This window comes from Dermochelys coriacea, chromosome 4 (assembly GCF_009764565.3).
Source record: "Dermochelys coriacea isolate rDerCor1 chromosome 4, rDerCor1.pri.v4, whole genome shotgun sequence".
NCBI lineage: Eukaryota > Metazoa > Chordata > Testudines > Dermochelyidae > Dermochelys > Dermochelys coriacea.
The window spans coordinates 127,478,762-127,491,037 of NC_050071.1; the positions used below are offsets into that span (position 1 = coordinate 127,478,762).

The window sequence follows — 12,276 nt, forward strand, 5'->3', positions numbered from 1 at the left end:
CTCTGTGACTGAACCTGTCACAAGCTCCTAAAAGGGGCTCCACTCAGCACACAGAAAAATGGCCATCGCCTGAACCAAAGAGAGGGACCACAACAAAGAAACAAAAGACCCCAACAATCCCCCGCCAGGATCAGTTAAACAAGGGTTGGGGTGGAAGGGAATGACAATAATAGTAAAAGAATGGGAGTGTGGTTACAGGGTCAAAATTCACATGTCCATAAGGTTCTGTAGGTGCTGAGCACTACTGCATTGACCTGCCACCTGCAACAGTGCAGATTTTATGCTCTCCCATTTTTCCTCAATAGCAGGAAAACTTTGGAAATGTTACAACTGCCACCTCAAATTCTCTGTCAGGTTTCCTTCAAGATTGAGGGATCTAAGTGGCTTGATTTGCCCCATTTGTGCCAAAGAATACATTTCCTTCTAACACTACGCAACAACACTTATCATCTGGGGTCACTTAAAAGGAATTAGATTACAAAAGGGTAGGATCCGATTCCCACGGCAGGCATCAGTATCCAGTGACTCTAAGGCTACCGTTATGCCATCACCTGCCTGAATCCCCTCCCCACCTGCATCCTTGCTTCTTTCCCCCGCCCCCAACACAGACGCACAACTAAAACTACAGTTCCCAGCCTGCAGCGCTCTTTATTCATTTCCGACCGGCCCGTGAGTTCCCAGCTTGCAATGCGACCCTGGGATCCGTAGTCCAATGGGAGCAGCAGGGGGCGGGTCTATGCAAATGTGCCGGCCGCCGGCGGTTCTGTTTCCGGGTTGAGGCGCAGCAGGATTCAGGGACATGGCCAGGCCGGGAGCCCGACGTTAACCTTAGGGTCACCTCAGCTACCGGCGCGCGAGAGAAGATGGCGTCCATGCTGCTGAAGAGCTGCAGCCGGCGGGTCTGCTGCCTCCCCAGGCCGCTGCGCAGGGAGCCCAAGTCGGGTAAGGCGCAGCAGCGCTGGGCTCCGGCTCTCCAGCGGCTGTGGGACTGGAGCCGCCGGCTCCCGAGCCCCCAGCCTAGGCCCTGGTGCGAGGGGCGCGGGGCCCTGCGGCTGGGGGGAGCTGGCTACGGGCCTGACCGTTCAGGGGACAGTGATGGGGGGGGGCGCGGTGCGAGGCTGCCTCCCTTCCCTGCTTCCAGAGAGCACCCGGGTGTCATCTGAGCAACCCTGAACTCACGTGGGTGACGCGTGTTGGGCGCCCGCGCTTGGTGATCTCATCCTGCCTCTTGATCTCTAGCGCCGGAGAGCTCATGTCAGTGGCCCGGGGCGGCGTCCTCTCCCCACGCGTCTCCTGTGCCCTTGGCTCCTTTATTTCGCTGAGCTGAAGCCTTGGGGTGCTCCTGGGCTGGCAGGTCATCCAGTGCTTTGCTTTATCGCTAGCTCTTGTGGCTGGAACCTCCCAGAAGTTTTTCCTTTTGTATAAACCACTTAGTTCCTGCTCTGCCTTGTCATCCGCTTTATTTGGTCTTTGAGTTAAAATGTCATTGGCTTTAGTTTTCAGGGCGTTCTTTTTTCAAATAAAGTGGGTTCTTTGTCTATGTTACGTATCCGGAAAGGAAATAAAAACCTAACTGACTTCTTGCAAGTGGCAAATCAATCTTAAAATTGAGTACAATGAAATCTGATGTGCTTATTTTGTTCTAAGAATTTGGCAGCTGCCTGAGGTTTCCCAAACGAGGAATCCAAATTTTTATGAAATAGTCAATAACTTGTGACAGGTTAGTTCGGGGGGGGGGGGCAAACTTTTTGGCCCGAGGGCTACATCTGGATATAAAAATTGTATGGTGGGCCATGAATGCTCAAAAAATTGAAAGTTGGGTGCAGGAGGGGGTGAGGGCTCTGGTTCGGCATGTGGGCTCTGGGGTGGGGCCAGAAATGAGAAGCTCAGGTGTGGGAGGGGGCTCCAGGCTGGCGTGCAGGGGTGTGTGTGAGAGAGCTCTAGTTGGGGATGTGGGGCTGGGGATGGGCACTTTGGGGTGCAGGAGGGTGCTCCTGGCTGGGACCAAGAGGTTCAGAGGGGGCTCTGGGCTGAGGCAAGGAGTTGGGGGTAGGGGGCTCAGGGTGCAGGCTCCAGGCAGCGCTTACTTCAAGCAGCTCCTGGAAGCAGCGGCATGTCCCTCCTAAGCGGAAGCGCGGCCAAGTGGCACTGCACACTGCCCCTGCCCCATCCACAGGTGCCACGCCCATGGATCCCAGAAGCAATGGTATGTCACCGTACAGCTCCTACGTGGAGGCGTGACACTGGCCATGCGGCGCTGCATGCTGTCCAATCCACAGGCGCTGCCTCTGCAGCTCCCATTGGCTGTGGGTCCTAGCCAATGGGAGCTGTGAGGGCTGGCGCTTGGGGCGGGGGGGCAGTGTGCGGAGAGCCCCCGGGCTGCCCCTACACTGGGAGCTGGAGGGGGGACATGCCACTGCTTCCGGGACTCATGCACCAATCCCCCGACCCCGCTCCCCGGTGGTAGCTCGAGGACTGGACTAAAAGGCTTGACGGGTTGGACGCAGCCTGCGAGCTGTAGTTTGCCCACCCGTGGGTTAGTTGCTTTTAACTGCAAAAAAGATTTGGTTTTAGTATTTGTGAAAGGGGTTAGCTTGATAACTATGGAAGCTTCAGTATTCTAGCCCCAGGACATATAACAGTAGTGCAAGATTTCTTGCAGTGCTTTACCAATGACCTTCAATCTTGAGCTGGAGTAATCCGTCACCATGAATGAAGGTTAAATGGCTTTGCCAATTCAATTCATGACCATTGCTGAAGTTTCCAGTAAAGCTGCCACTTGTGGTGGATACTTTCTTTAATGTGGCATACTGGCCAACAACAGCCATCTGATATAGTGATCTCTTATAGTTACTGGTCTTTGCTCAGATACTGAAGTAAAGGACGTGATATAAAAACTAAGATAGATTTGGGCTGAATTTGAACTTGTTGACATAGACAAAAGGTTAGATTTTATTACCATTACTTTGTGCCGTTCAGTCCTTCCTACAGCATTCTAAATCTTAAGAATATAGGGAATATGTTTAATCTGTAAACTAAATTACAAAAGGGTAAATGGGCATACTGCCAGCTTTTATGGGGCATAGCAATATTTTCTCACAATGCTAACTGATTAGAATATTTCATGTTGGATGAGTTTTGATGTAAAAATTGCTTTAATAACACAGGTTTCAGAGTAGCAGCTGTGTTAGTCTGTATTCGCAAAAAGAAAAGGAGTACTTGTGGCACCTTAGAGACTAACAAATTTATTAGAGCATAAGCTTTTGTGAGCTACATCAGATGAAGTGAGCTGTAGCTCACGAAAGCTTATGCTCTAATAAATTTGTTAGTCTCTAAGGTGCCACAAGTACTCCTTTTCTTTTTAATAACACAGTTTGGCATAATTTAAAAATTCTTCAGGTATTCTGTAGATGCCATATACGCTCATAGATTAAGGCCAAGAAGGGGCCATTGTGATCATCTAGTCTGACCTCCTATATAACACAGTCCATAGAATTTCCTCAAAATAAATCCTAGAGCAGATCTTTTAGAGAAACATCCAGTCTTGATTTAAAATTGTTAGTGATGGGGAATCTACTATGAGCCTTGGTAAATTGTTCCAATGGTTAATTACTCTCACTGTTAACAAATTACATCTTATTTCCAGTATGAATATGTCTAGCTTCAGTTTGCAGCCTTTGGGTCATGTTATATCCTTCTCTGCTTGATTGAAGAACACATTAGTAAATATTTATCCTGCATATAGATGATTATAGACTGTAATCAGGTCACCCCTTTACCTTCTCTTTGTTAAGCTTGAGCTGACTGAGTTTATCGCTATAAAACAGGTTTGCTAATCCTTAATCATTCTCTAAACACTCTCCAATATATCAACCTCTTTCTTGAGTTGTGGGCACCAGCCTTGGACACAGTATTCTGACATCAATTACATCAGTGCCCATCAGCGGTAAAGTAACCTGCCTACTCCTACTCAATATTCCCCTGTTTATGCATGAAAGGATCTTGTTAGCTCTGTTGGCCACAGCATCACATTGGGAGCTCATGTTCAGCTGATTATCCACCAGGACCCACAAATCTTTTACAGAGTTACTGCTTTCCAGTGTAGAGTCCTCATCTGCATTCTTTGTTCCTAGGTGTATACATTTCCATTTAGTTTTATTAAAATGCATTTTGTTTGCTTATGCCTAATTTGCCAAGTGATCCAGATCACTCTTTATTTACCATTCGCTCATTTTTTGTATCATCTGCAAGCTTTTCAGTGATGATTTTTATTCTAGGTCATTGATAAAGGTGTTAAATAACATGTGGCCACAAACTGATCCCTGCAGGTTTTCACTGGAAACACACCTACTCAATGATGATTCCATGTTCGCCGTTACATTTTGAGGCCTATTAGTTAGCCAATTTTTAATCCATTTAATGTGTGCCAGGTTAATTTTATATTCTAATTTTTTAATCAAAATGTGTGATGCCAAGTCAAATACCTTACAGATGCCTAAAAGCATATTACATCAACACTTACATTTATCAACTAAAATTATAAATTCATTTAAAAAAAAATAGTTTGACAGGATCTGTTTTTTATAAACCCATGTTGAATTGCATTAATTAATTACCCTCCTTTAGTTCTTTATTAATCAAGTCCTGTATCAGCAGCATGGATTGATGTCAGGCTGACAGGCCTATAATTACCCAGGTCATCCTGTTTACCCTTTTTCAAATCTAGCAGATCATTAACTTTCTTCCCATCTTCTGGAACTTCCAAAGTGCTCCAAGATTTATTCAAAATCAATGTTAATGGTCCAGCAAGCTCCTCTGCCAGGTCTTTTAAAACTCTTAGATGAAAGTTATCTGGACCAGCTGATTTAAAAGGGGAACAGGGACACAGGCAGGCTCTACTCTGTGTCCCCCTTCCCAGTTGTGATGCCGCAAATGCTCTGTGGCATCACAGCTGGGAATGGAACACTGGGGAGCAGATTCTATTGGCACATAGATGTAAGCCCAACTGGTGCGAAGGGCTTTGGAATATGCTGCTTACTTGGAAACTAACCCCAATAAACATTGCATTGTTTGCTCTTTGGACTTCTGGTCTTTTGCTGCTTGCTGTCTGCGTGACAAGAACCAGGGAAGTGTGAAGGTGAAGGGAAAGCCCTCTGACACTGAGCTACTGGAGCTGGTCAGTGTTTGGGGAGAGGAGGCTGTGCAGGGACCCAGGATACCCTATAAAAAGTCATTGGCAAGTGTAGACGCTCCCACAGTTTTTGCTCAAAAAAAGGCCTTTTTCCACTTTAAATGGCAAGTGTAGACATTGCCTAAGCCTTATTAAAGTCAAGATATATCACATCTACCCCTTCTCTCTCTCTCTCCTTCCCCCCTCCTCCCCCCCAAGGCTTGTTACCCTGTCAAAGAAAGCTATCAGGTTGGTTTGACATGTTTTGTTCTTGACAAATCCATGCTGTTACTTATCATCTTATCTTCTAGCTGTTTGCAAATTGATTGCTTAATTATTTGTTCCATTATTTCTCCGGGTACTGATGTTAAGCTGACTGGTTTGTAATTCCCTAGTTTGCCCTTATTTCCCTTTTTATATATTGGCACTATATTTGCCCTCTGGAATCTCTCCCATCTTCCATGACTTTTTGAAGATAATCGCTAATGGCTCAGTTATCTTCATTCAGCTTCTTGAGTATTCTAGGATGTCTTTCTTCAGATCCTGGTGACTTGAAGACATCTAACTTGTCTAATTTGCATCCAGTGAAGTGAGCTGTAGCTCACGAAACTTATACTCAAATAAATTTGTTAGTCTCTATGGTGCCACAAGTACTCCTTTTCTTTTAACTTGTCTAAGTAATTTTTAACTACTTCTTTCCCTATTTTAGCCTCCCTTTCTTTTATTTGGTTATATATTAATTTTTTACAGCTGCCTTCACTTTCCCTTTAAACCAGTACACCCTTCTTCCTCAATTGTGAGGTTATGGCTTCTTGGGTATCCAGTAAGCTGTTGTTTAAATGATTCTCAATTATCAGTCACATTTTTCTGACTAAATTCTTCCTCCCTGCTGATTTAGTTTATTATTGTTTCATGTGCTCTTTCAGCTGGAACCTACCTCTGTTGCTAATGCATTGTTTCATGACAGAAATCCATTTATAACAGTTTTGTTTTATCTTCGGTCCACTTTAATCTTAGTTCATCTTGTTCATTCAGCAAGTAAGTAGTTTAAGTGCTTCTTAGAATCTTAAGTATTCTTCCAGTAAAGATCAAGTCTTTAAGTACCACAGACTTACGCTTTTGGAGTTATTATTTTCATGATAGACATTTTTCAGTTGAGTTTTAAAAACAAAGATATAGTATGTAAGTTCTTCTGTATCTGAAGCCTTTTTTAGGGTGTGTACATTTTAAAAGGTTTCATGTCAAGGTTCCTTCCCCACTCTGAATTCTAGGGTACAGATGAGGGGACCTGCATGAAAAACCCCCAAAGCTTATTTTTACCAGCTTAGGTTAAAACTTCCCCAAGGTACAAACTATTTTACCTTCCCTGGACTTTATTGCTGCCACCTCCAAGCGTCTAACAAATATAACCGGGAGAGACCCCACTTGAAAATATCTTTCCCCCCAAGCCCTACACCCCCTTTCCTGGGGAAGGCTTGATAAAAATCCTCACCAATTTGCATAGGTGAACATAGACTAAGAGACTAAGGTGCCACAAGTACTCCTTTTCCTTTTGCGAATACAGATTAACATGGCTGCTATTCTGAAACCTTTTTGTAAATTTTAAAAGTAATCCTATCATTCTTATTACTGGTTTTACAGTAGGGGGAAATTGTTTGTCTACAGCTCTTATCCAAATGGATGCTTTTCTTGCTTCCTAAACAGGTAATCCTGGTTAAGGTTTTCTAAAGGAGCAGTGCGAAGTACTTTAAGCTGCAGATGTTCTCATTGCAAATATCCCGATTATATTTATATGGATGATTTTTAATGCTCTGGTAACAAGGAGCATGAACCTTCTTTTTTCCTTTCTGTTGGCCTAGATTTGGCTAGTTCTCATGCGTTGCACATTGCTACAGGTCTAAAATTGCACATCAGAAAGGACTCTTCAGATCTCTAAAAGTTTCTAAATTTTCTAAAAGTTAAAATGAAGAAAAATTAATAGTATTGTATAACCTTTTAAACAACCTACATTTTTGGCCTAAAGTGCTGTACCTAACAAGGTTCATTTCTAAAGTAACAATTGGCCTTTTAAAATAATTTAGTTCATTATTAATATTATGGGTAAATTGTCTTCCTAAATTTCAATCTGTTTGCAAATTATTTGTTGTTGTTGTTGTTTTTTTTTTTTCAGGTATCTTGGGAGACCGTGCTTGTCTCAGTTGTGTCTCTCTGAGGCTGATAAACCATACGTAAGTAACTGTAAACATGACAATTATTTTTCTAGTCTTTTAAAACGTTGTCAAGCTATCCTAAAAGCGTTAATACATCATAATGGAACATAGTTACGAGTCTGCTGGACAAGACACACAATTACTAGCCACAACCCGTATTATAGAGCCACAAAGTGAGGCCCAAGAGTAGTACCTTGGTCATATGCCTATTATGTCATTTTTGGGAGTAGGAATATGTGACAGTTTCTTTTTCTCCCAATCTATCCTCCTTGTCTTATGCCAATGCAATAAACAAGCACTGTTTTTGTGAAAGCAATAAAAAGTGAATTCACTTCTGATGATCAATTGCAAGTGACATCACTGGAAGTGGAAACTCTCCTTCATAACACTGCTGGTCCACGCTCCACTATCGCATACACATATGTAAATGTTGGTCTCAATCGGTTTTGAGCAATAGTTGATAATTCACGGCCCTGAAAAACGCGTCACGGACCATGAAATCTGGTCTTGTGTGCTTTTACCCTATGCTGTACAGATTTCATGGGGGGAGACCAGCATTTCTCAAACTGGGGGTCCTGACCCAAAAGGGAGTTGCAGGGGGGTCACAAGGGGTGTTGTTTCAGGGGTGTTGACTGACGCCAAGCACTGCAAGCAGCAGCACAGAAGTAAGGGTGGCAATACCATATCAGGCCATCTTTACTTGTGTGCTGCTGCTGGTGATGGTTCTGCCTTCAGAGCTGGGCTCCTGGCCAGCAGCTGCCACTCTCCAGCTGCCCAGTTCTGAAGGCAGCATTGCCACCAGCAGCACAGAAGTAACGGTAGCAGTACTGCAACCGCCCCTGCAATACCTTGTGACCCCCTGCCGCTGCAAGTCCTTTTTGGGTCAGAACCCCTACACCTACAACAGTGTGAAATTTTAGATTTAAATAGATGAAATCATAATATTTGTGATTTTTAAAATTTTATGACCATGTAATTGACCAAAATGGACTGAATTTGGTAGGCCCCTGTTGATAGTTAGAGGGCAAGCATAGTTCACTTTAGCCCCACGTTCAATAGACCAAGGCTATATGTAACCTGTGTTATGGTCCTGGCTGAATCCTTCAAGTGGATGGTCATTATTGCACTCAACCTTTGGGTCCTGTGCACTTCCCAAGCCTGCTGGTTCTGGGCAGAATCCAGTCACTTGTCATAACTCGGGGCTTCTAAGGTACATTCCTAGGTGAAGACCTCCTGTCTTGCGCCCTTCTGTACGATGTGGGACTCCACGGGCCAACTGTCTTAGGCCCAAAAACCAGTGCTGAGTTATCCCAAATCTGCCCAGTCACTTAGGCTTCCCAGAGTTCCACCTCACTGATTTATAGTTTAACCCCTCATGGATCATGTGATATGCAATGCAAGGAACAGAGGCTTTGCACAGGAGTTTCTTAGCCACAATAACTTTTACTCTTAAAATATGTAACTCTTGTATGCATTTAGGAAAAACAACAAAGCCTATACATTGTGTCCCCTAAATCTGAGCTCACCCCTTCCTGTGAGTCCTAAGCCTCTGAAAGATGGGTGGGCCCTCTCCAGTAATCCTTTTCTTGTCTGGCAGTGGTCAGCCAGTGGGAGTGAAGGAGGCTAGAGAAGTTCTTGCCCTTAGATAAGATTTCTTCCCCCTCTGTCAAGTAAGCCGCCAATCAGCTGCAGAACTCCAATCAGGTGGTTGGCTTGGAAATTCCAGCCCCCCGGATCCACACTGGGAAAATCCAATTCACTCCAGCCTATCTGTAGTGAAGCCATTGTCTTGGGGTAGACCCCCTTAATTGGAACAAAGTCACAGTGGACATGTCTTGTGTTCTGGGAGGTATCAAGAATTAAAAGAAGCTGTCCTGGGTCTGTCCTTGACAACTTTAGGAAGCTATAGTTACATGCTCAAAATGTAGGTCATATTCTTCAGTAAGGTGGCTATCAGTGGAAGGTCATAAATGTTATATTTTTTTACATACATACACCAATCTGTCATACCCTCATCCTTCAGTTCCTCTCTATCCATCTGCCCAAGCTGTCATAAAGCCAGTGTCTTCCTGTCTCTGTCATTTATGTAAATAATTGTAACCAGTTCCTAAGTAATGTGTAATATATTCGAGTTTTAGTTTTGTAGGGGTTTTTTTGGGTGTTGCCCAAGATGGTAGATCTGTCTAGGAAAAGAAGATTTGAAATGTTCTGAAAAAAGTACTTTGCCAAAGGCTGTGATGCCTGCAAGGTCTCTCCCAAAAAGGACCAGAAGGATGGAAAGACTTGAGTCTAGTAATGCACCAGTCTAGGAGAGATGCTGTGTAAAAATAACACTACTCTTCCCAACCATAAGTAAGGCTGCGAATCTGTCACGGAGGTTGCAGAAGTCATGGATTCCATGACTTTCTGCGACCTCCATGATTTCTGCAGCAGCCAGTGTGGCTGATTCCTGGGCAGCTAGCCTTGGGGACCGCTGGAGCGCCAGAGGCCCCAAAGGCAATCAGCCACTGCCACCGGAGCAGGGGCCAGCTGTCAGCCCCGGGAACCCCCCAGAACTGCACCATAGGATCAGCTAAGCTTTAGTCGGGGTATTTATAGTAGAAGTCATAGACAGGTCACTGGCCGTGAATTTTTGTTTAGTATCTGTGACTTGACCATCACTTTTTACTAAAAATACTCTTGACTAAATCTTAACCTTAATCATGAGTAGTGTTGGCACAATGTCGTCTTCTGTGCTAAAATCTGATGGTAAATAACCCCTTTCAGTCTGGTATCTTGTAAATGGTGGCCCTTAAGGAAGTATTGAACTGCATTCCACCAATTCACAATATCAGTTCTTTGGATGGTGCCAGTGATTGACCACACAGGAAGACAGTGGTATTTTGACAAGGATTACATCAACAGACCTAAGCAGGACACTGACATTAGGGTGCTGTTTTGATTGGTCAATCAAAATTTCCATAAATCTCACCCTTTGAAGGGTTTGGTGGAGAGTGTGTTGGGGGGTCTTAAAAGAGTCACTGGTGTGAACTCTGATCATCCCCTTGATCACTTGGTTACAGTCAGGTGAAATGTTCTGCAGTGCAGTTGCTCCCCATCTCTGGCACTATATGGATGCATCCTCTATATTATGGAAGCTAGAGTTCTGGATTAAGCTGTACCATCACTGAATCTGTAGGGTTCATAGTTCCTGCTGGTCAGTGGGAGGTCATTATAAGAAACTTGCTAGCAGTGGGGCTCTGAAACAATGTCCTGAAAGAGAAAAGGAGTTATTTGCAAACAGTAGCTCTTGTTTTTTTGAGTGTATTGTCTCAGCAGTGCCACTCTGATCCTTTCTTCTCCCCTCTGCTTATGCACCAAATTAAATAGGGTTTTCACAAAGAGAGGAGAGTCAGGTATTATATGTTTGGCTTTTTGAGTGTAGGGCTTCAGGGAAATTCAAGCACCTCCTGACTTCCAAGTGTTCTACAAATGTAATTCTAACATTTAATTTCCTATTGTATGGGAGTCTTTTCTATGCCTCTATTTTCTTGGTCCTTTTTGGACCACTTGTATTCCTGCTATACTTTTTGAGATGTGGTACCCAAAATTGAACATAGTATTTAAGGTGAGGGTTACAATCTAATTAGATAGTGGTGTTTAAATTTGCTCACTTTTTTTCACCACTCCTGGGCACTGATCAGATATCTCCATTGAACTGTCCATAATAACACTAATGTCTGAGTGCTTAATTTAGAATTGGTCAAATGTGGATTAATAGTTCAAATGTTTATTTAAATGTGTGTTACCTTGCACTTTTCTACATTAAATTTCATCTGCCATCATGTTGACAAGTTTTATTAGGTCCTTTCTCAGCTTAAATTTAGTCATCGGCATATTTTACTTGCTTGGCTTTTCTGTTCTTACACTAGATCATAAATAAATATATTAACATCAGACAGATACATACAACATACAGATCCTTTGAACAACTCACTGTAAGCCAGTTTCCACGTTGAAAATAGGCCACTTAGTTTTACTCTTTTCCTGTATCAACAAATGTATAATCTGTGTTAGAACTACTCCTGGGGAAATTCTGCACCAAAAAATTAAAAATTCTGCCCATAATATTTTAAAATTCTGCATACGAGTTTGTTATTTTGGTAATATATTTCAAAATACCTGGCAGCAAGTATGTCTGTAACAGTACAGAATAAAATAAACAAAAATTTATTTATTAAAAAAAAAAAAAAAATTCCCACAGGAGTAGAGTTAAAGAAACCCTTATGACAACCCAGTTCCTGTTTCTCTGTTATGCTTTTGTTGGGCGCCTCAGTCTGGGTGTGTCACACATGCCAGCTGGGAACATCTTGGGAGAAAACTCTACCCCTCCGGTCTCAGACACCCTCACCCCAACCCCACCAGAGCTGAGCTGCAGGACACCCACCCCTCCCCCTCCAGCCCAGACACCCATACCTCCTACTCCCCAGGGCCAATCTGTGGGGCTTCTCCCAGCCCAGAGACTTGCACCCACTATCCTCCAGAGCTGAGCTGCAGGATGCCCCCCCAGCCTAGACACGTGCACCCTCCCCGGGCCCAATCATGGAACTCCCCCCCAGCCTAGACACGTGCACCCTCCCCGAGCCCAATCATGGAACTCCCCCCCAGCCCAGACACCTGCACCCCCCCTCCAGAGCCCAGCTGTGGGGTGCCCCCCCAGCCCAGGCAGCTGCATCCCCCCAAGAGCTTAGCCATGGGGCCCCCCCTAGAGCCCAGGCACCTGCATCCGCTACCCCGTAGCCCAGCTGGGGGGTATCTCCCAGCCCAGATACCCAAACTCCCTACCCCCCAGAGCCCAGGGATCTAGAGAGACACACACCCAGTGATGCTGGGTTCCAGGTTTGTACGGAGTTTCTT

General features: G+C 44.3%; 1 protein-coding gene across 2 annotated transcripts in view; it reads left to right on the top strand.

Moving 5' to 3' along the window:
* Positions 1–711: 711 nt before the first annotated feature.
* LETM1 (leucine zipper and EF-hand containing transmembrane protein 1) overlaps positions 712–12,276 on the top strand; it is a 77,487-nt gene continuing 65,922 nt past the window's right edge. The window contains exons 1-2 of one of the 2 annotated variants that reach the window (XM_038399517.2): positions 712–942; positions 7,341–7,398. In XM_038399517.2, coding sequence (XP_038255445.1) covers positions 864–942; positions 7,341–7,398 — 137 coding nt within the window. In that variant the 5' untranslated portion in view covers positions 712–863. The remainder of the gene's footprint in view (positions 943–7,340; positions 7,399–12,276) is intronic. The other variant, XM_038399516.2, reaches the window with a different exon arrangement.